Source organism: Cavia porcellus, unplaced genomic scaffold (genome assembly GCF_034190915.1).
Source record: "Cavia porcellus strain 051 isolate PalLab524CR breed Dunkin Hartley unplaced genomic scaffold, mCavPor4.1 scaffold_2, whole genome shotgun sequence".
Classification (NCBI taxonomy): Eukaryota; Metazoa; Chordata; class Mammalia; order Rodentia; family Caviidae; genus Cavia; species Cavia porcellus.
In genome coordinates, this window is record NW_026947485.1 from 18,610,825 (window position 1) to 18,635,769 (window position 24,945).

General features: G+C 35.9%; 1 protein-coding gene across 13 annotated transcripts in view; it reads right to left on the reverse strand.

Moving 5' to 3' along the window:
- Positions 1-24,945, reverse strand: part of Dgkb (diacylglycerol kinase beta) — a 645,864-nt gene that overhangs the window by 452,163 nt on the left and 168,756 nt on the right. For 9 of the 13 annotated variants that reach the window (XM_063238955.1, XM_063238987.1, XM_063238966.1 and 6 more), the window contains exons 4-5: positions 22,419-22,439; positions 11,322-11,475 (exon numbers count right to left, since the gene is read on the reverse strand). In XM_063238955.1, coding sequence (XP_063095025.1) covers positions 11,322-11,475; positions 22,419-22,439 — 175 coding nt within the window. The remainder of the gene's footprint in view (positions 1-11,321; positions 11,476-22,418; positions 22,440-24,945) is intronic. The other 4 variants (XM_063238993.1, XM_063238976.1, XM_063238970.1 and 1 more) reach the window with 2 other exon arrangements.

Below are 24,945 nucleotides of genomic sequence, written 5' to 3' on the forward strand. Positions count from 1 at the left end.
TGTGATTTTTTTGGTTAACTAAAAGTTGAAATGTGCACTTAATTGTATCAAAGTTTGCAAGTTAAAAAATTTTAAGATTTTAAAATAGAAATATGGGTATCAAGCTAATTTCGACACTAAGGAACTGAAGGACCTTTGCAAGAATCTAATAATTAGCCAAATTCGAGAGGTAAAATAAATATATAATTCTTATAATGAGTCTTGGGCTGAATCAAACTGTCAAAGTCATTTTTCTAATTAATTGGTGGCAAAAAGGTTAGAGATCGGAACTTAACATATTAATTTTTCAAGAATTTATATTGTTAGGAGAATATTACATTCAGAGCAAAATTGAGGAAGGTCCAAAGATTTCCTTATGTTCTCACTCCCACACATGTGTACCTTTCTCCACTCACAACATCTCTGACTGTTCTGTTCTGTTTGCTACACCTGATGGATCTACCCTGACACCTCATGATCTAAACTGCATAGTCCACACCAGAGTCCAGTGTTTGTGTCCTGTCCTCTAGGAACTGGGATTACTGCAGTCATTATAGCATCATAAAACAACGATCTGTTTCACTCCACTAAAAACATTTGCCTATTTTGTGTGGTTTCCTCTTTTGTGTAGTTTCTCACCAAAGTAAATCAAGCTCATACACAAGCTCTCTGTCGATATTTCCCCTGACTGTCCGATCTACATCTCTAACCTATAAGCAAGCCCTGCTACTTTGATTGATTCTCCACCGTTGCCTCTTCCATAAGGTTATATAATTACTTTCATAGGTATGTAGCCTTTTCAAAGTGAGTTTGCATTTATTAATATGCAATAAAATGTCCTGTGTCTTCTCATGAACGGACAGCTCATTTCTTTATAGCACTGAGTCACACTCAATTGTATGGATGTACCTGAGTTAGTTTCCGCATTCATTGCCTTTATTACATGTTGAAATGAATAACTGAAGGACAGGCCACAGGTTCATTCCTGCTCTTCACCTGCTATCCAAGCTCTGCTCACTCTACTTACCCAGTGACAATGTTTCTTCATATTGTCACTTTTGTTCTGACAACAGGCCTTCCTTGGGCCTCAGTCTTTTCTATACAGATTGTTTTTTACATTTTACTTTTCCTCTTACCTTTTTTAAAACTTTCCTTAAATTTAACAAGAAATGCTTCACACTAGCTATTCCCTTCTGCTACAGTTCATTGCCTGAAGCGTAGTCCTTTTACTTGTAAGCAGCATGTGCTAATGATAAATTAGAAGACACGCGAGAACACATTCGGCAAATGAGATTAAAATTCTAGCTCCTTGGTTAGACAGAAAGTAGAATTTCACAAAGATAGTAGCACCAATAGCTCCTGATGAAGAGGCTCAAATTTCTTTTCCTTCTCTTTCCTTTCCTTTCCTTTCTTTTCTTTTCCTCCTCTTCCCTTTTCTTTTTTTCTCCTGCTTTCCTTCTTCCCTTCCCACCCTCCCTCCCTCTCAAATTCCCTCCATTTTTCCCTTTTTTCCTTCCTTCCTTTTTTAAGTTTTTAATTTCCCATTGCTGAGACTGGAATACAGAGCTCCATGCATTCCAGGTTAGATTTCTCCCACTGAGTAACATCTTTATACCTCTAGCCTGACAGGATTAAAATCCCATGTCCCACTAAGAAGGATAATTTTTATTTTTTTACCCACTCAACCATTTGCAATGTTTTTCTTTAGAATTGAAAGCTGAACATGAAGACACAAAAGACATTTCTTTCAATATAAATGTTCACATTCACTTTTGAAGACCCTGTGATTGACTGATGCTCTATTTGCTTATTCATTCATTTGGCCCAGGGTATCCTATTTTGTGTAGCTCCAAATTTACCAAAGTAAATCAAGTACACAAACAAAACCGGTAGATATTTCCCCATGCATAACTATTTATATATCTGTGCATATTTATTACAGTGTAAACAAAATTAAATGAAAAATAAGCATTCTAACTACAATATCTTGGGTTTATTAGAAATAGTTACATTGCACTCTGAGGACATTCTTTTCATATCTCCCTGAGGACATTATTTTCTGAGATTTTATATATATATATATATATATATATATATATATAATATATATATTACCATGTTTTAATTATAAAAATAGCATTTGCAGATGTGGGGATTGCCTACTGTGAATACCTTTCAAGTCTATGGTTCTCTATAGACTCCACTTCTTGAAGTAGTAAGCTTTAAAAGGTCCAGTTCTAATAGGTATCTTTAATAACAGTCTCAGAATTCAATTATTAGCAAATAAGTTCTGAATACATGACAATTTAGTACCTCTCTTGCAGCTCATTTCATTTCCAGTGATTTCTATTTTAGATAAAGAAAATGGAGGCCTTATCTCTGCTTTTTCCCTTCATCTTTTAAAATGAAAAAAAAAACTATTAAAATAAATTATAGCTCTAAATTTGTAAGGCAATAAATGCTAGTAATTTAGGTTTTCCATTTTTACACTGTTTCGATCTGCAGAGGTTTGTTGGCTTGTGAAGCAGTGTATTACACAGGACAGCCACACTTCTAATACCCCTGCTAATGATTGTGTTGAGTTTGGTTAGACAGCTAAGAGGTAACACAGGTGACACAGCACTGTCATGTGTGATTCTGACACATGGCCCCTTAACCTTGCCCTAGGAAAGTAGTATAATTACTCTTACATACACTTACACAAACCATGAGCAAAGTTAGAGATGTTTGCTACAATAATCAAAGAATGTACCAGATTGAATCCTTATGATATTAAGACAGACAGTGGGGCCTAGAGCCCGACAGGAGACTGAGGATAGACAGCACTCTGAGAATGTACATTTGGCTTCATCTATATTGACACGGGCAAAACCCAAACAAGCCACTCCAGGTGCCGGGCTTGAAGAAGTGTAGGTATTTGAAGTTAGTATTCCAGCAGCAGAGCCACCTCTTGCTGGAGGAGTAACAATAGTGTACCAGCTCTTGTGTAGCATACAACACTGCTGGATAGTGGTACTAGTTGATTCAAACATTCCATTTTGGAGATAAAAACTAGAAATTCAGTTAATCAAGTAAGCTCTTAAGTTGCAGTGCTGTCAATTCGGGGAGTCAAGAGTTGAAGGCAGATCACCTAATTACAAACTCTCCTTAAAACTCTAAAAACAAGATGTGTGTGTATCAATGTGTGATGAAGGTCTTTGCAGTGGTGGAAATGTTCTAAATATGTACATCTTCAAACACTTTAACTTACAAGGCTGTTGGCCACATGAAACATCGCTGCTGTGAGCAAGAAATGAAATTCTGTTGTTTATTTTTCAATGAATTTAAACTGAAATACCTACAAGAAAACAATGAGCTACGGTATCAGACTATTCTGGCCACATGCTGCTTGCAGGTGGATAACACAGAGTTGAATGAATTATTGTCAGTATGTTTAAGTACAACTGAACTACCACATATTAAATGAGTCCATGACACCAAAATTACCCACATTGAAAAGAAATCCCAAACATATTCTTAAGTTATCTCTATTCTCTCAGAATATATGACATCCTAGACAAAATTAAGGTGCATCTCTGTTGGGCGCAGGCGCTCAACATACCATACCCCAGCCGGGACTAAGGACCACGCCAGCTTCCGCAATGCGCTACGTCCCTCTTTAAATTAGCCAACCCGTGCGCACCCCGCGCTCACTCCGTACTCTGTGGCAACTCCTGATTGGCCACAGCTGGATATAGTAGCCAGAGCCTGCATCCCACTCCTGCCCTGCTTCCTTGTGGCAGCCTGTGATTGGTCACGGCCAAATATATAAACCAGAGCCCGCGTAAATAAACTAGCAGTTAACTGTCGTCCACAAGAGCGTCTCCTGTCTCCTGTTTCATTGGAGCTGCGCCGGTCAACTGGTGGCCCATACGGGGAGCCCGGAACGCTGAGACCCTCTCTCCGACAGTACGAAAAACGAACCTCTCTCTCCGACGGAACAGAGACGTTAACAGGTAAAACCGTCAAGCGCCAATAGCGGGGGCTACTTGGCGGGCGAGGGCTGACAGGTTAAACTGCTCAACGGTGGTAGCGGGGGCTACACAACAGGGCCGGATGGCGGGGGCTATCGGGCAACCTTGGGCGGACGCGTCGCAAGGGTCAGGAACTTGTAAAGAGAGTTCCGGGGGCCGTAAAGAGGCCGGTTTTGGGGGCGCCGTAAAGGGGCGCGGGGACCAAGCTGTCCCTGTTACAAAAAAAAAAAAAAAAAAAGGAAAAAGAAAAAAAAAAAATAAAAAGAAGCTCTTGAAATTCCGGTTAACATGGGTAACATGGCTACTCAGCCACTGTCAGTCGCCTTAAGCGACTTTACTGAGAGAAAAGGGATTACAAATGAAAGGAGAACAAATTCAAAACTTCCTCGATCAGGTAGATAAGGTAGCACCTTGGTTTGGTCCCACGGGGTCCGTTACCATCCCCAGCTGGGATAAATTAGGGAGAGATCTTGACTTTACAACAAAAAATGGCCTCCTGGAGCCAGGAGTCAGACCCCTTTGGGCCGTAGTGAGAAGCTGCCTCGCAGACACCTCTTGTCGTGACCATATAAGGGCTGGCGCCATGGCACTTGATTACCATCAGGCAGAATCCTCCCGCGAGCAATCTCTCGAGTCCAGTGCCGCAGGCGAGGTGACCCCACCCAACCCAGACTCTTCAGATAATGAGGGGGAGGAAGGAGAAGTATACAAAATGGCGGAAGCAGACACCACCGAAAGAGGGGAAGTCACACACACGCAGTCCAGAGGGCCCTACTCTGAGGCCATAAATGAGCTGCAATGCAGGATTTCTCAGAGTAAATGGGTCAATGAAAGCGAGTACGGGATCCCAGGGCTGCCCCGTATAAGACCTATGGCTCTACCTCCCGACCCGCACCTTGCAAGGGGCCCAAGTCGAGCCCATCGTGATTAAGGGCGCGCCAGCTCGGAGGCCCCCGGGGATCCTTCTGCACCCCTATCTGGACAAGGGTCCTCCAGTTTACCGCCTGTGACCCCCTGGATGGATACTCCCAGGAGATATTATGGGGATTCTCCCTGGCCACCATAAACACCACAAATATAACTTTTCTAAATTGCTCCACCGCAACCTGTTAAATGTTACAATGTTGGGATAACGGTACACTTTCAGCTGTTGTTATACAGGTACTCCAGTTCGCACCGGTTCCAGTTATGGCAGACTCAGACGAGTTTCCTGTGATCCAGCTCGGGCCTACTCTCCAATTGGCTTTCATAAAAAAATGGGCGGAAACAGGGGCTCTGGCTACCATAACTACACTTGCCGCATTCGGCAGTCTACTTCTGCTCTGTCGGATTCGCAGACAAAAGAATAGGGACAAAGTATCAAACAAGCATTGCTGATCATGGAATCTGGTCAAAGCCCGGCAGCATGGCTCGCCATGCTGTGACGCAGGTGTGGAGCAAAGCATCGCAGGGGGTGTCGTCCTTGGCCAGGAGACACCCCGGTCCCCATGTTGGTGAGCATGCGGGTTGGGCTCATAAAACAATACTCCCGCCCCCTCCAAAAGAGCACCAACAAGTAGTGAGACACTGTCATAACTGCGCAGCATGACGCCTCACGAGGGGCACCGACCTCTGGAGACCCTGCGTCAGTTATAAAGAAAGGGGGAGATGTTGGGCGCAGGCGCTCAACATACCATATCCCAGCCGGAACTAAGGACCACGCCAGCTTCCGCAATGCACTACGTCCCTCTTTAAATTAGCCAACCCGTGCGCACCCCGCGCTCACTCCGTACTCTGTGGCAACTCCTGATTGGCCACAGCTGGATATAGTAGCCAGAGCCTGCATCCCATTCCTGCCCTGCTTCCTTGTGGCAGCCTGTGATTGGTCACGGCCAAATATATAAACCAGAGCCCGCGTAAATAAACTAGCAGTTAACTGTCGTCCACAAGAGCGTCTCCTGTCTCCTGTTTCATTGGGGCTGCGCCGGTCACATCTCTATGCTACATAAGGATGCAAAGACACGGGAATAGTCTGCTTAATCAATAGCAATAGTAGAGGATATTCATTGAGGATTTATAATGGATCTATTTCTATATATTTTAAATGATTGACATGTACAAAAATCTTTAATTTCATTATAATCAGTGAGTTATATACACTGATTCCTATTTTGCTTTTTAAAAAACAGGCAAAGGAAAATTTAACAGCTAAATTCAAGAGGCAGCTTGAATCAGAGTATTATACTTCAAATATGATTCTGTGAGGGTAGGGAAGAAAGACAAAAAGAAATCAGAAAATCTGCCTCCTCCATCTTAATAAATGACCCTTACTATGAGAGGTATATTGATTAATTAAAATTTTTTTGAAAAATATAGAACTCTCATCCCTAGTTGACAGCTCTAAATTTTCATCTTCCATTCAACCCATTCCTTGGGCCTTTGTAAAACATGTTTGTGACTGAGCATGGCTATGTGTGTATTTGCTTGTACAAATGTACTGACATTTGTACATATTTGTCCAATGTTACCAGAAATTGTTTGTAGTGAAATGCATTGTGAATGGTTTTCATTATCTATCTATGTGTTACACAACTGACATGATTTTCTAAATATAAATATAAATAAATATTCAGCATCCCTTGGTGTGTAAAACCAGAAATTAGGTACTGGATAGTTTTACAGCATGCCACATATTACACACTGTTAAGCTGTTTGCCTTTAGTAGAATAGCATAGGTATACATACATATTCTTGAGCAGGAACATGCTGAAATCATAATACTACTATTTACTATTGATAGTCATTAAGGTGTGGCTTTCAATACACAATTCCGTTATTTTTAGTAAACAAATTTAAGAGTAAAATTTGGAAAACTGAGTATCATAATTTACAAGAGCTATTCAAGTTTAAGAATAAAGATACTGCTATAACCAAGTCCCATGCACTAAAAGTCATTTAACAATTAACATGTAAGGGCTGAGGATTTAGCTTAGTGGCATTAACATCTGCCTGACAAGTGCGTGGTTGTGAGTTCAATTCCCAGTACCAAAAAAAAAAAAAAAAAAAAAAAAAAAAAAATAATAATAATAATAACATAGAGACTTCAAGAAAACTATTTTTCTCAGAGTAACTTTATCATGAATACTACCCTGAAGGAGCTTTGATTGTAGCATAACGTATTTATTGGAGTGAGATAATTTTAGAATTATGGTTACTACTAGTATTGATAATAATTACAATTGTGAACATGGGACTAGCGGTTGAAGAAATGTGGTGGTTGATAAAAATAAATGCCATTTATCCAATGGGTAAAACATCTTTTATTTTTATTTCTAGAACATTTTTGTTGGGTTGTAAGTTTAGTGCATTGTTTATAAATATATCACCATTAGTGGATGTGTCGATATAACTTAAATTGATTCTATGCCAGAAATCTCCCAGTCTGACAATCACATAAATCTTGTAGTGTCCAGCTGAGTGCTAGTGGACACTGCCTGCCTTTGTTTCCATTGTAAAAACTGAAGTAGCTTCACGGTAAAAATGAAATTTAAAAACTCTTCTCCAGCACACCCGCCCATATCCTTAAGACACTCTCTATAAAAATACGTTTATTCTCACCACAGATAAGTTAATGAAGTACATGTGTCGGCAGGAACAGCAGGTGGTAAGGACCTTTGAAGAAAGAACATTTTCCCAAAAGTTCAAGTACCTCATTTGCCTTACAGACATTTTGTTCTTAATCTATTAACCTCCTTATATCCAAAACAATACGTTGTTCCACCTTTCAGCCTAATTAGGTGCTGTGTTGTGATTCTGGTTTCACAGAAAACATGTAATACCTGAATTCTACTATTGATATTGCAGCTTATTGAGGTATATAACATAATGGCACAAATCCCTTGAGTATTACTTCATCCAATGGGTTAAGAACCAAATAAATGACACCTTAATTTTGCAGAGAGACTTATTATTCTCAGTGTCACATATCTTTGGACCCTTTCACTCCTCCAGTTTCATTTGTCTTCATGACAGCTTCCACCTTGCTGGCAATGTGAATATTTTTTGCTTAAAATTATGTAATGGCTTTCAGGTTTCTTCTGGATGAAGTTCATAACTTAGCACAAGAGACAAAACTCATCCTCTCCTGGTCTTGGCTATTCCCTCTGCTCCCCTGTTCTCCTCCATTCACTTCATCTGCAGCAGGCCAGCAGAATTCAAGGCATCCACCCAGACCTCTCAGAGCTTCTAATAAGTCCATCTTTCTCCAAACCCTGAAAAGTTCTCTGAAATTTCACAAGTATCTGTGTGGAGCTGGCCTAGCCTGGATGGGGAATGACAGGGATGTTATCAGAGGCAGATGGGATGTCTTACAAGGACATTAGTGCTTCTACCAAGTGACCTTCTCTAGATACGTCAATGCAGAGATCAAAATTTTCTAGTATTTAATACAGTGCATGAAATTTAGTTAGAGTGAAACTTTAATGAGACTTTAAGGACTTCAGTTTTGCTATATTGGCAAAGGGAGAGGAAACATCACGCAGAAAGTATTCCTGAGCTAACAGAGAACCTTACACCACAGTAGACAACTGACCATGAAATAAGTCTGGAGTACACAGAGTAAGGACTTAGAGAAGTAGGGGGATTGACAATCTCTATGTGTTTTGTGCTATTAAATAAGATCTTGTAATTTAGAATTTACTGCTAGCTCTAGCCTGTCACTAAGGTCACATTAGCAGAAAGTGTCTCAAAAGATGAGTAAACAGGACTTTGCACGTTCATATTTCTTTTCTACACACTTCATTGAAGCAACTCTTGTGGTCAAGTATCAAAGATTTAATGTTATTTGAAAAAAAAGTTTATGTAAAAACACTATAGTAGTTGATAAGGAAGACACAAAATATGAAATGTCAAGAATATTATCCTGAGATTTCTGTTAGAAAGAATAATTTGCAAATGAAAATCAGAGCTCACCTGGGAATCTCACCAATAGACCAAGACACAAACAAAAATGAATCAAACTGTGACCCCAGCAGAATGACTCATTAAACCTGGTCACAATGAGTAATAGATGGTATTTTGCAGCTAACTCAGTACAAAGAGGAGGAAGGCAGTGGGGGTAGGAAGACTTTAATATTTTAGTACTGGTGAAAGGCTAAATGTTTGGGCGCCATCCACCAAGAGCGAAGACAGGAATAGCAGCAGGTTTGGGTTGGGTATAATTAATTTTTAGACAGTTCCTTTGATATCCAGAGAACAACTTAATCTAGAATATAGTAAATTTGTCTTCTTGGTAAGCTGAAGAAACAGTTCTGGGTTGTTTCAGGAGTCACTTAGGAATTTTATGCCTGACAGTGCATTTTATGTGATGTGGACAAAATGTTTTGGGACTGAGTGAAAGCTTTTGAACAACTCAAGAAATTCTGAAAATCTTAAGAAAATTGATCAAAGGGAATGTATTAATAATTAGCAACATTTAAAAAAGTGATTTTAAGGTATATAAGTGGTGGCTGAACTTGTGATTCAAATAGAAAATCATAATATCAATGCGTGGTTGGGAGTTTGTGAGTCACTTGCAGAAAAAAAAAAAACGGTTCTGTCTGATTTAAAATATCTATAAAGGGAGTGATTGAAGTGATAAACTTTTAAGATTAAAAAAAGACCAGAAACTGGTCACTGGCCTAACAGAACAATGAAATTATACACACTGGTATTTAAAACAAGAAAGAAGAGGTGTGAGAAAGTTAAAAAGTTATGATGCTTCATAGAAACATCTTCAAATATCAGATGTTCAAAACAGAATCACTACAATGCCATTTTATATTTAAATAGGTAATTAGAGGATCTTATATTGTGACAAAATACTTCACAAAGTGATTTAAGCATTTCATAAAATGCCAGATGGGTCTTTAGATATTCCAATTCAAACCAAACACAGTCATGCAATGCATCAACATGCACATAAAAAATCAATTTGGCAATTAGTTTTCAAAGTTATTTTGTATACTAATTTATTTTTATCAGTAATATAATGTATTAACTAGAGTTGCTTCTAGAATATTTCACAGTTCATTTGCATAGATGTCATACATATAAAGTTCTTTTGAGAGCTCAATAAATTTTAAGAATTCAAAAGATTCCTCAGATCCAAGAGGGAGAAACCGTGCTTTAAGACTACATTTTTTTCTATTTTCTTCTGGATTCCTGTGGGGTGTACAGTTGTGCAACCAAGAGGCGAGAAGCAGGAGGAATGAGATGGGGCAAGTTCTTGTCAACAACCTGCTCTTTGAGTCTACTCAGTGTTCACCTCCAGTGCACGTGGTCCCCGTTACAAGTCTCTGGTCATCAGCTTATTTCCTACACATCAATACACTAGGAGCTTCCTGCTGTATGGTTACACATAGGCCATGGAGAAGAACCTTCAGGAGAATTCAGAAACCTCAGACCCCAGGTCTGTCTTTGAAGTTCTGATCTACAAAAGCCTGCTAGGAAGTCCTCCCTCCATAAAAATGTCAGGCCAACACCTTCCTATCAATTTTTTTTTTTTTTTTCAGAACTGTGTCCAGAATCTGAGAGGTCCTTCATCCAGGCTTCAGGATTTTGATTACTTAAATGGAGCGCACGTTTTCTGTGGGTTTACCTTTTCATAATGTCCTCTCTCTGTTTTCTCCATCCTGCAATACCATCTCTTACCATACCTTATTTTGTATAATACAAAAAAAAAAAATTCTATTTCCAGAACTGATGGAGAATGATAGAATTAATAACAGGTACTAATATGTCTCTAAAAAGCTACTCACAATGAAATAGCCAAGTATCTCTATGTTTAAAATATATATATATATATATATATATATATATATATATATATATATAATTATCTATGAGAAAATTCAAACTTGTTCCAAGTTCATAAGTCACAAAAAGTGAAAATATATTGACCAAGACTATGGTCGATTTTGAATACATCTTCTGTTTCATAACTTCTTTGTAACTACACTTTCAAATGTACAAGTATGAACAAATATAGTAGCTCCCTTTCTCCAATCACTTAAAAATAATACTTTAAAAAATAACACTCTTCTGAATTTGATGGGAGTATTTCTGAAAATTAAGACCTAAACATAAACAAAAAGACCAGTGATAAGTTTTAGCAAAATATGTTATCTCTAGCTTTACGATTGCTATAGTGAAGGCATTTTACATGATTCACACAATCACAATGTGAAAGTGTGTATCTTGCAACAAAGATGAATTTTAACCCTGTTGTCATTTCTCTTTCATGACCGCTTGATACTGATTTCGCAGTTGGGGGTTTTATACTCTGTAACCTTTTAAAGTAAACAGACTTACCACCTGAAAGGAGAGCAGGCTTACTTTTTACCATTGGACTGGAACGAGGAAACTTGTTGCTGAATGACAGGAAAAGGTGTTCAGTGAATTCATCGGGAAGCTCGGCTTCCAGGAACGTCTTCATGAATAGCTTGAAACCTTCGAAATCTATTGTCTGAAAAAAAAATTTGAGCGGATGCTTTAAGATCCTGCCAAGTGCTTCAATTTTGCATATGTTCAAAATTATTGGTAGAGAAATTACTTTCAACATTTTATACATTCAAGTTTATAAAAAGAATGTACCAATTTGAGAAATACGTTGGAAACTCTTGATGCTAACTTTGGTATAGCAGGAAGGGAAAGATATTCTCACTTAGATATTCCATTTCCACAGTATCTACATGACCTTAAATATTAGCCCTTTGAAACTTTCTTTCTTTATATTGAGACCGTTATTCCCCCAATCCCCTGAATTATGATAATTAAGTCAAATTACTAATGTGAACAAGACAGTGCAGGACTGTATGTTGCCACCCAAGGCACACTCACAAAGTCATTTATTTTCTTTCTTTCTTTCTTTTGGTACTGGGAGTTGAACTCAGAATCTTATACTTACCAGGCAGGTGCTATGCTGCTGAGCTATATCCCCTGCCCAAGAAAGCCATTTCTTAATTTGTTTCCTTGTCAGTACTATTGATCATTACTTTTGGCAGTTGTAAAATATTTAAACTATACAGTAAGATCAGTTGATATTGTCACAGTACAAATGTTCATATGAAGTCCTTTCAAGAAGCATGTGAAGATCCTTCCATTACTTTCTCCATGAGGTTAACTATGGTATGTCAATAAAATGTTCATTTGTAGAGAATTTGAATGACCTTGAGAACTTCCATGACTACTTAGAGGAATGGTGATGGGAATCACCTTCTAATTTCAACCTTAATGTGAGTGTTTCACAGGAGCTACCAGAGACTTGCTTCGGTCCAGCAGAGGAGGAAAGTGGGTCAGGGTCTGCCTTTGCTGTGTGAATTGAGAACTTGTGTGTGGATGTTCTGGAGACAAACGTAAGGAATGGTATTGCATTGAACTTGGCAAAAACTTTCATGATAAGAAGTTCACTGACATTAGAAGGTTTCCAGGGAAACAGAGATGGGCAATGAAGAAGAAATTTAGAGAATTGTTTTAATACCTTGAAATGACTAATACACAAACATAGAAAAAGACAAGACTTAAAGGATCCCTAAAAGGACCATGACTTTATTACTCAATTTCATTTACTGAGATGAAACTGAGACAAAAATGAAACATGACAGGTTGAGGTGTTTAGTTTTGTTCATAGTCCTCATAGGCGGTGATAAAGTTAATTCTTTAAGTTGTTAAGTTAGAATTAGTCTATTTTCCTATATGATAATACTGGAGGAAAGAATGGTAAAGAATGATCACAACCAATTCTGATTATCTTATTATTATTGCATGTTTACTATATTATTTTTAATAAATATGATTTGTAATATGCCCTCAGGGATATGATGAGCAAAACTATTTTTTAATGATTGAATTATGTTCTAGTTAAATGTATTTACTATGTTCATTTAATTTTTACTTTAATTAATGTAGATGCAAACAATGAAAAAGAACCCTAAAGTTTCACTTTATTAATAATCCCAGGATTGTCTACACCTCAATTTTATATTTTCAGTTTCACTAACTTTTGTCTTGCTTATTCATTTGCAGAAATAAGACAGTATATATTAGTGGTGTAGAGAATCCTTTCATTTTCTTTCAAATTTAATAAATCACCAACACTGCAGAATATTATAAAATTTACTAGCAAAGTATATTACATAGATAAACCCATGAATAATGTGAAAATATGAAGAAGAGCCTTGGATAGAAATACCCTGAGAGTAATTTTCTACACTGTGTGCAGTCAATATTTCACAATACAAAGTTGAACTAACAATGAGGCAACTCAACTGTATTTTAGAAAAGAGCTGAGAAGGACCTACATGTTCCAAGTAAAGATCTGTCAAAGGAAAGTGATCCACGCTCAGCTGGCTGAGTGGCCAACATTGGTGGATAACCCTCCACAAAAATGAAGCCTGATAGAGAATCATGAATTGATTTTGTTGCAAGATTATAGGGTACTTGTGGGAGAAAATATCCATAGACATAGTGGTTAGGGTAGTGCTTCCTCTGTATCCTAAATCTTTTGAAATCAGAGTTTTATTTAGAACTAACCAGATGATAAGAAGCAGAGTCTTTGAATTCAGAAAACCTCGTTCAACTCTTGGATTCAGAGCCAGACTGTTGACACTTAGGCTGCAGGGTCCTTGATTTCTTTATCTATAACATGAGAGTAAGGGTTCTCTCTCGTGCTTTGTTAGAGAATTAGACTATGTTTTTAAAGCACAGAAATGACACTTGCCCCATTTCCAGGAGTTAAAGAATGCAAGCAATAATTGTGTACAGAATCATCAGTTTAAATGTTTAGAATTCCAAAACTATATTGAAAAATGTCTCAAAGTCACATTACCTGACACGTTTTCCTATGCATTTAATAAGTCATGGTGTGGTTCACTGTTGCTAATTATCTTTGGAAAGCAGGCAATAAAATTATAACTTCTATAAGCTAGGAAGGACTAGAAACTACAAATAAATGTTTCTCCGTGTCTCCTTTTGAATCTAATTATATTTTGAGACTTTTATATATATATTGGGAATCGAACCCAGGACCATGCCAGGCAGACACTGAGCTATATCCCCGGCCCAGTCATTTCAATCCAAAAGTTTAACTTGGAGACACAGGAAAACAAAAAACACAAACAAATGAAAACAAGGATTTCAGGTTAAAATGACTTTGTTTCAGATTCTAAGATCCCAGTCTCTACCTGAGGAACATAGGGCAAGGCCTGCATTTGCGTTATGAAAGAAAACACCTGGCGAATCCCAGTTGCACGTGCTTTATAGAGCCTCACACATCTATAAAGAACCACACTGACATCACTGCCTTTAATTTAACCACGAAAACCAGAAAAATAATCAATATCAATGAAAAGGAACTGAAATGCCTGGCATCCCTGCTAACGTCCTAAGGAGCGACACGGGTTCCTCTTGCTCCCTTCTCAGCTCCCTGCAAGACTTCCTCAGCTGTCTGAAGAGTCCTAGCTCTCTCCAGATTAAAGAGCAAAACATTCTCTTTGCTTTTATTTTCTCATGTGTCTGAGTCTTAGTTCCTCTATATAAAATGATGCATGAGATAAATAGTTCAGAGTTGCTGTCTAGATGTAATAACGTCGTGTAAGAGCTTAGCGTACTCTTGGGCACACGATATGTATAACAGGTAGAATTAAACACAGAAATTTGTAAAAGGAAGCACTGCCAAAAGTTAGGTGGACTTTTGTATCTTAATTTGCCTTTTTATTAGTCCAGAAATCTGAAATTCACTGTATCTTCTCAAATTACAACTTCAGATTTTGCTTGTCCTAGACATTTTGCTATAATCGCTCTGTATCAGGCAACATTGACAAATTACTATACTTAGAAGACAAGAACTTAAAAATGGACATTTTAACTATTTTATAAATTCCCATTACAGATATTTGAAATGAGTAAGAATTTTCATGGTTCTCAAATGATTCCTAGGAAATGATGTCATGTTATTTATTGCTAAAATGTTACCAACAGTATAAACCTTTACTCCAACTTCTTTACTGTGCTCTTGAGATCAAATCTTCTCCATGCATTTTCTTGTATTATACTTAAGCTTTCTTAAGTTTTGTGACTTACAATGTTGCAAAATGAAACTTGTTTTTAGCCCATTTAGCTAAGTCAGTATTTTCCAGTTCACTGAGGAGCTGTTCATCCGTGTTTTTCCAAAATAACTCATTTCCTTTCTTCTCCTGTTTGTAATAGATAACCAAATACTTCCTGAAATTCTAAATTGGACTAATGATTAGATATTTCTGATCAATAGATCATGTCATCAATTTATGCATTTTCTTCTCTCATAATTCAGTAAAATTTTTCCAAATTTAAGTATCAAGAAATTTTAATGCTGTCACAAAAAAAGATTTTTGTAGATGGGTGGATTTCAAGTAGAATAAAATCACATCTGCACATGTCAGTGGAAATATTAATGAGAAAAATTGGGTGAGGTTACTTGAATTGAGTGCTTAACATTGAATCAGCTGTAAGCTCAAACACACACGCATACAATGGTTAAAATTTTACAATTTCATTTTAATTTCCTTTTTCCTTTAAGGAACAGTACAGACTTTCGAGGGCAATAACATAAAAGATCTGCAAAGAATACCAAATGAGGAAGCTGCTCTGCTACTGTTTCCAAAATGGCACAAATTCAAGACATTTTTATATGCCTTTTAATATTGTATTAAACTCTTTGGGTCCTTTCATTTAAATTCCTTATAATACTAAGGATACAACATTAGTATGAATAAAAATACATGTTGTTGCTTGATCATTAATTGCTATGGAGATTTTCTCATATTCTGCAAATGGCATTTGAGCACCCTGTCTTGTTGGGGTCCCTTTTAAGGTTTTAAGGTAAAGATGTGAATGGAGCAGACAAAATGTCCATCAAAGAGCTAATCTTCTAATCAAGGGAATAATAAAACAAAATAAAATGTTATTATGTCCACCAACATAATACCATTATATTACATTACGTGTAATACAGTGAAACAGAGGAGGACTATATACATACACACACACACACACACACACACACACACACACACATATGTTTTTAGGTTAAAATCTGATTAAAATAATATTCCTTGGGTACAGATTTAAAAGAAATGACAGAAAAAGTTTTACAAGTGATAAGAGAGAAAGAACATTCCTGAAAGAAAAAGTAACTAGCCGAATTCCCTGAAGTATAAAGTTGCTTGTTTCACAAGAAGAATTTTCATATGGTACCCAACTCCTGCTGGGAGACATAGGCAGGAAGGAGGGTTCGGAGAAAATACCGCTGTTTTTAATAGTGTGTGCATTAGGGCTGAACATGTAGAATATGAAATTACCAGAGAGGAATTGTGGCTTGGAGTGGGAGAAACTATCACTGGATGGGTTTTAGCAGGAAATCTCAGATCTCACTCACTTTAACAAAATCATATTAATATAATAACACACAAATGAATAATGAAAGTTCACGTTAATGTTTTACATTTCTCTTGTAAACATGTTTGTGTGTTAAAGTTCACTTATTAACTAATTACCATGTATTGCTGAACTATATAACAAGTTAGTTAAATGAAACCATTAACCAAATACTTGTTTTTATTCATCTCTCAACAAATGCTGATTAAGATACTATGCTAAGTACTAGAAAAGGAACTCTGTGAAATCAGAAGTAGATTTTGATTTAAATTAGTCAGAGGGTTTCCTTCATCTTTTTAAAAAATTTTGCTATCTACATTATATTATTAATTAAATATGTTAAAATTATACAAATATCATCAAACCAAAAAACTACATGTTAACTGTGTACCATGGCTTTCTGAGATTTCATGCTATATTTTTGTTATTAAAACATTTTCATAAGAAGTTTTATTTCATATCTTATGTTTGGACTGAAGTTTAGGCTAATTCCACGAGAATACAGCAAGCTCCTCAATAGTCCTCTAAAACTGCCACATAACAAATTTCCTTAAAGAGAAAGTGTAAAACTCGTAAAAATGAAAAATACAACACTTTCAATTTTTAAATTAGTTTTGGTGAATGAAGCATGTCTTACTATCTCAGAAACACATAATGCACAAGGCTATGGGCTGCCTGTAATTAACTCTCCGTAAGACTAGCATTTATTAAATCTCAGCAAAGAGAAAATTAGAAATGACCTTATTTAGTAAAATGTAATACACAGCAAGAAATGATACACCCAGATATTTCACTAATTGTAACATTCAAACAATGGATTGGGGGAAAAAAAATCAAGCCAAACATTTTTAAGATGATTTTCAGTATACCTTGTAATCAAGGGTTTTTAGTTAAATAACTTGTGCATTTCAGCTGGAATTCCCTTTAATCTATCATAACATCATCTTGTCAACATTGTCATTAGTACAGGCTTGAGCATTCTTGAAACATAAATTTAAGCAAACATTTATATTCTCCTTAAAGAGTGAAATACTCTAAAGATAGCAAGAAAACCTACATCTACTTAATTCCAAGGAATGACATCAGTTTTTAACTATCCCATACTTGTATGTTTGTTTTTAGACAACATTTACAAAAGAAGTACTCTTCACACAGATATGAGGACAGGCAGCCTGCACGTGAAACTCCTGTTCCCTGCTAACACGTAAAGTAACACTACATGCATGACATGATGTTTAACATACAGTCTCTTACACTGTAAATCTTTATTGTGTTTCTGAAACAAGGACACTAGCAAGGGAAAAGCAGAAAAATTTTGCTCAGTTTTCTTTGTAGGTGACATAAAAAATGATTCAAGTACTATAAGAATTTTAAAGAAAGAATAAATATAAAGTTTCTAAGTATATACGTATGCATATATACATCCATATACATACCTATATATTCTTTAACTTCATAAAACTCAACTCATATTTCAAACTATAACACATTATAATTATATATTTAATATTTCATAGTGGCCCAGGGTTTCCAATACATGCTTTTTGTAAATTTTGTTCTTTTAAAGCTACTAAAGTTTGCACTGGGAGAAATATCAATTTGAAAAGGAAAACAAAACTAGGAAACATCCTCACAAATCTAAAAAAAGGAGCTAAAATTTACAACTGGATAAGGAAATTTATGAGTTTTGCAGAACTGAGTTTGAAGCATTTTGTCAGAAGATTATAAAGCAGACACTGTTCGATACTGACACTGTAGTCTGATACTGTTTGATAGCACAGATCGTCTTGACCATTTTGTTTCTCGCACTAAGCCAGATTCAGTATCTAGTATACATTACATCTACAAGAGTAACTACTTCAAGGATGCAGTTTGGTAGTTTCTCTCTGTTCTAAGTGCTTTCCTCTTTCTCTGTGCTCATGTCCTATGTAGATGTTCTTGTTACAATTCCTCCTAAAGAATAACAATGCTTTTTTTTATTCTTCATCATCATTGATTTACTTCACTATACTAAAATGGAAAATGATATTAGAAATTTGTCTAAAATGTCTTTTGCAAATAAAGGAAAGACTAAGCTTTTCTGTGTATGCTTTAAGCGATGAGTTAAGTGTGTTATATATATGCTCTCACTTAATACAATTATCCAGTAAGTGGATGCTATTATGACTCCAATTTATAGACAAACTGAGACTCAGAAAAGTTCATTAAGTTTCCCAATATTAAAAGCACCTAAATAAACCTTGAGAATCTATATATTTCTAACTGAAATGTGCATCATGTTATAAGTAATCAGTAAAAATTTTTGTAGACATGATTTCCATTATTCACGTATGGTAGAAGACACTTCATCGCTGCTTTTTAAGTTAAATACACTATCAAGACTATCATTTCAGCAAAAGGCCCACACACAAACCACAAAATAAAAATGCAAATTAATGGCAAACTGTTCTTTTCTCCCACTAAAATAAATATCTTTAACTCTCTTTGTGCCCTTTAATATTCAACAGAGTCTATTACACTTGACCATGCACCTGAAACGCAATCTAAATCTGCTTGTTCTCTTCTTAGCCTCGCTGTCATCCTGGTGTATTTCTTGATTACACTGTTTTGTGGATTGATATCAAGCCTTCAGCTTCTCCATTTCACACATTGCCTGTAGAGGTATTGTTCCAAGACAATATTTAACTTGTTTATCTTAAAATATTAATGAATGTTCTTCTATTTAGTGAAAATAAAACATTAAAATTTTTAATCATAATAAAGCAGCCCACCAAAGTTGTCATCTTCCTGTAGAATCTTTCAGTATTATTCAGCTCAAAAAGAGCAATTTTAAAAATGTAAATTAAAAAAAAAAAAAAAAAAAAAAACCTAAGAACGCATTTTCAGTGTGGCAGGGTATCCTGAGTTCTACCTGTCATGGTAAAGAACAAAAACCAGAAACCAACATTACTTTTTTTCTCTATCTTGACTTTGAATTCTTGTTTAATAAGTGTTATTGAAGAAATGAAAGAGACAAAAAGTTTACATAGTTTCTGAAACCCACCCTTAAAATTAGCTCTTATTTTTAAACTGCAGAGTTATTCATCTTCTAAATCTATCTAAGCTTGTTTTTAATCTTATTTGTAAGGAAAGTATTGTACAATTGGCATAATTTATTTTATAAACTCTAACCACTTAAAGCAACCAAATCACTCATCCAAGTTCTCAAAGTACAAAGATAAAACAGATGGTTCATTCTCAAATTCTCAAGGTTTTAATGGGTGCAAGACAGTGTATCTTTGTAAATATCTTTGTAAATCCTTTGCGTAATTCTCAGAACTTGTAGGGAACTGGTCAAGTTCTGTTTATAATTATATTATAATGTGACTAATCATAGACGTATCTGTACAAATACCTCTTCTAATTGTTAAACCCAATCTCATTCTTTGTTAGAAAAATTCTCTGAGTATGATGACATAAAAGTTCAATCCATATTTTGAAAGTAAAAGTGCTGTATATTCCAGGGTGATTAATACATTACCAGTATAAAGTTAACAGAGACATGGAATCCACCCTTTATGTTCTTGTCTGCTGGTGGGTTTTCAAAGCTCTTCCACCACTGTGGATTTGATAGGAAGAGGAAAACCTCTGAAATTATTGGTGGTAACATGGAAGGGACACAGATGATGGTTAACATAATGACTTCTATGTCTTGCCAATTGTCTTGCACTACACAGCTGTGGGGAGTGGAAGAAAAGCAACTGCAGGATAACTTATAATCAGGACTGCTCACGGGACAGAGGCCAGGCTCGGCAGAGAGAGCAAACGCTACTTCATGTCTCCTTCTCCCACCATCCCTTATAAGGTCGTCGATGTAGAATTGGGAAAGGTGATGGAGTGGTATGTCCTCATTTTAAAGTAAGAAAGTGAAACTCTGAACATGAATGGTACAGGATCAATTAGTGATGCATCTCACACACCCTTGATTTCATCCTTGGACACATGATTTGGGTACAAATGTGTCATCAAAGTGTGACCACAGTCACTGTCTAAACACTACTGAAAATCAACATGAGCAAGAAGAAATTAGAATTTATACCTTTCCCAACCGAGTACAGCACTTACTACCTGGATTTCACAAGTGAGCAGATTGAGGCAGGAAACTTGTTCAAGGCCTGCTAAGGTAGAAGACAATGAGATTGAACCCTAAGACCACATATGTTCTATGCCATGCATTTCCTATGTTTTATTTAGTAGGAAATGCTAAGTTTGATTCTGGATGGAAAGTTATAACAGGAAGGTATTTATATCACTGCTAATACTATATCAATATTAATATCCTTATTAAAGACATCTAAGATGTTACACTCAGGCTGGTATGTAGCTCAGTGGCAGGCCGCTCACATAGCACATGTGAGGCCCAGCACCATAAAACAATAACAACACAAAACTCAAAGGAAATACTACTCTAAGAGTGGCACCACACACACAGGTCCTGAATTTTTAGATTTTTTTTTCAAGAGTCAAAATATCTCACTTATCTGAATGAAAGATGTTAACAGAAAGTGTAGCACAGGGCACTAAATGCAAATATAAAAAATACCCTGGAGCATGGAAGCACAACACAGCCTTAGCAGGGAGCATCTACTGACAGGAAACAACAAATACACACTCAGAGGGTAGCGATAAAGACAGAACACACATGGCAGTACCACATGCCTCAGTCTGCTTTCTTGTTGGCTGCCCTCCGCTTTACTATTTGTATTTGAAAAAGGGCACTGGGACAGAGATTAGGCAGGCAATAGAGGAGTCAAACTCCCTGTGCTGATCCCAAGAAAGGCAGGGCCAGTTATGGTACAAGTTTGTCACCAGCCTTTAGTAAGTTCATAGGATGGCAGAAGAAATGTGCATTTGCTGACTAAGCTCAAGAAATGCTGTTAAATTGCTAAGGAGTGAGACTCTAGACACAGAAAAAGAAGCTCTTACTTTTACTCTGGTAAGTTGCCTCCTTGACATCACAAAGCCCACATCTCGGTGTTTGGGAAACCTAATGAGTTTTCACAAATGTCAACAAAGAAGCCAGGAATAAATGGATCATTTCTGAAATGCAAGCTGGTTCATGTCATCACAGTTAGAGAGCTGTGGCTTTGCTGTGTACCATTCTGGAAATTTGTATGGTATGTAAGTCCTGCATTTAAGTCCAGCAAGATCATTTGATCTCATCAACTTCACTTTCACGATGGACATGAAATCACATACTTCTTGTTCTTGAAAACACTAGGGTACTTGAGAACAAGATGCAGCTTGTACCCATATAATATTGTGCAGCAGAAACAATATACAACTCCTCAGTTTTAGTAAGAACTATTCAAAAATCAGTAAAGGAAATAAATACAGCTATTGTGCTATGAGCAAAATTTCTACTTACAGTACTCATGAACATGTTCTAATTCTATAAACCTCACTGTACTACTCACCTAAAACTTGTTTACAAAATGGGCTTCACTGGGAAAAAGTGGCTAAAATAACACATTGATTGCTCTTCTTTCTGTGAGAGCAAAATCAATAGCTTTTCAATTATGTTGGTCCCACAGAATCTAATATAAACAGTAGAAAAAGTGAAATGGAAATCCTACCATTGCATTTAAATGCAATTTTAAATCTTCCAACATAAATTAATAAATTATGACTTTTATTAAATAAATTAATTTGTTGGAGTCTCATATGTCTGGTCTAAATTAGAAAATTAAATTTCAGTGTCTACAAAACCAAGAGCCACACTGTGGACCCTTTTTGATTCTATCAAATTAAAAATTTCTTCATTTGAGACATTGATTTAAAAAAATTATACTAGAACCTTACCTCCATTATAACCCTATGAGTATAAAAATTGTGTTATCTACCCTACTATGTGACCTTATTGTAAAGAAGTAAAGATTAGTGATATGAATGAGGAAATCATGGCTTATATCAGATTAAGGAAGAAAAGACAGCTTAATAGAAAAGAAAATGTCTTACTTGGTTAAGAATGTCTTGTTTCTGTGCATGCAAGGAAAGAAAGAATACATGTGTTAAAGTAAGGTAATTTATACTCTTATTTCTGATAATTTCACTAAAAGTTTAAGTTTACAGATTGATTTTCAAATATATCCTAGGTATAAGGATCTCAAAATATAATTTTCAAACTCGAGCAGCAAATTAGGAAATTGATAGAAATATAAATTTTTAAGCCCATGCTCAAGGAAATACCAAGTCAGAAACTGTGGACACAGGGACACAGCCATCGTGTTTCAATAAGCCACCAAAGGGGTGTGATGTACACTGAAATTTGAAAATTACTGGCAAGAACAATCTTCACATAAGCAAACAGTTTCAACTCACATGAGACAAGTAAAATGAATAACACAATCAAAATAATAAAGCCATCAAGAGAGAAAAGATAAAAGAATATTAGTGTTTATAAAGGTACATTAGATTATGAACATTTATTCTTCACGTGCAGTGTTTTCTCTATTAGTATAACAAGCAAGCTTTCCTCCATGCCTTTACTGATTATTTGTTTTTCCATACATTTGTCATTTTCATTCCATTTTTAGAAATCAATGGAATAATACAGAATTGAGTCTAAAATTCAAGACAAAAAATTACATGCAATGCCAAACTGATTCTTTCTCATATACCAAATTCCATTATTCACATGAGGTTATTTATATGCCTTGTGTTTACTGAAAATTTCTGAATAGCACTAGACTCTGCTACAAACTAGCTATGGTGAGGCCCTTACTACCATCTTATATAAGATTAGGTGAAGACTAATAGGAATCTTTCACCTTGTCATGCATAACAATTAAACATACTACAATAAGTTACATGCATTAATGAGCAAGGTCAGCCAACATCATCCCCTGCACATCTGTCCTCCTGTTCTCCCAGGACCTTCCTGCTCATTCTATGGTCTGAAGTGGGGAGTAAAAGGCACTGGCATTGTGGACAATTAGCTTAGGTTTGTGGTAATTATCCTGCACCTAGAAGGTTAGTCCTGGAGTCATCATTTTAGTTTTCTGTAAGCAAGTTTATTTCTTTAAAAATTTTGTGATTTTAATTTACGAATCTAATACCTTTTAAGCTTTTTAATTCATAGAAAATCTGTAAAGCCAATTTTTATAATTTTTCTTATCCATATCTTGAAATTAACCATTACTAAGTATGTTTAAAAGATAGGAATTAAAGGAAATGATGCATCCATGTGTATCATTTTCTATTAGAATAGACTTAAACAGGCCACCTGTTTGAATTAACTTTTTAGAAACAACTTTAAAATTCACTAATTAAAGGGGACTCTAAGCAAAATAATTCATCTACCATTCAAGTAACTTTACTTTGTAGGGGAGAGATATGAATATATTCATTTTATTTTCTCTTTTTAATATTTTGTATGAGTGATAAAAATCATAATGGTATTATAAAAATAAAAGCTGTTATATAATCTCATGTCTAGCAGGATAATTCAGTTTTTCAAATTTTGGGTACAACTAAGCATCAGTAGTAGCTATCCAAATTAAACAACTTCATGGGATCTTAATCAGCAGGAAAGGAATGAAAATGTCACATGAATGGATGGAGATTCTTTCATCCTGTTAGAGTAATTCTAATAAAATGACTGAGGTCACACATTAAAAAGAACCTCAAACCTTAAATAGTTTCATTTTCCACACTACGTAGTCTTAACTACTGTCTCTTGCCTTGTACGAATTATCTACTTATGCACTTGCATTTGAGTCATATAAACTTAACAATTTTCTCGTGAAGCAAAAATTCCTATCAATATTCAGGCAGAGTACGGTTTCATCCTTAATTTAGAATTACTGATTATGTGTCCTAATGAGGTCTAGACTTTTGTTTTCAACTTTTGTTATCTGAATGACACATTCAAGCATCCCTGTACATTTATGCAACGGTACCACATTATTGAAGCATGTAACATTCATATGTGCATTTAATACTAAGCCTAGTGATTACTGAAATAAATTCACTATATATTCATAATACCCATAAAATAGGTCTTAAAGATCTTAAAATAAGAAGCTATTATGGGATGAATTCTACAATGAGAAGAACATTATGTTCCAAATAAATTCATGAGAATTAGCTATCTTCAGAGGGGGAAAAATAAGTTTCATTCCTAAGAATAGGTGAGATTAGAATGCATATTTTGGGTATTGTTAATAATGTTTTTATATTCAGTGGTCTTCTCCACTTGTGCTCTGCTTGCTTGGGTTCTGAGATTTTCACTGCTAAAAGACCATCTACCAACATTAATTCCACCACTATATAGCATCTCAAGAAATGAAACATTAGGGAAAAGAAGGCCAGACTTCTGGTTTTCTTCCCTGTTTAAGAAGATAGGAATGACTTTTAAATTGCCTTGATTTTCATCATCATTACAATGTGGATAGAAATTTTTTTAAAAAGTAAATATTAAAGAATTCTTGCATGTGTAGTAACAAAAATGGATAGAATTAATAAATGATATGTAAAACACTAA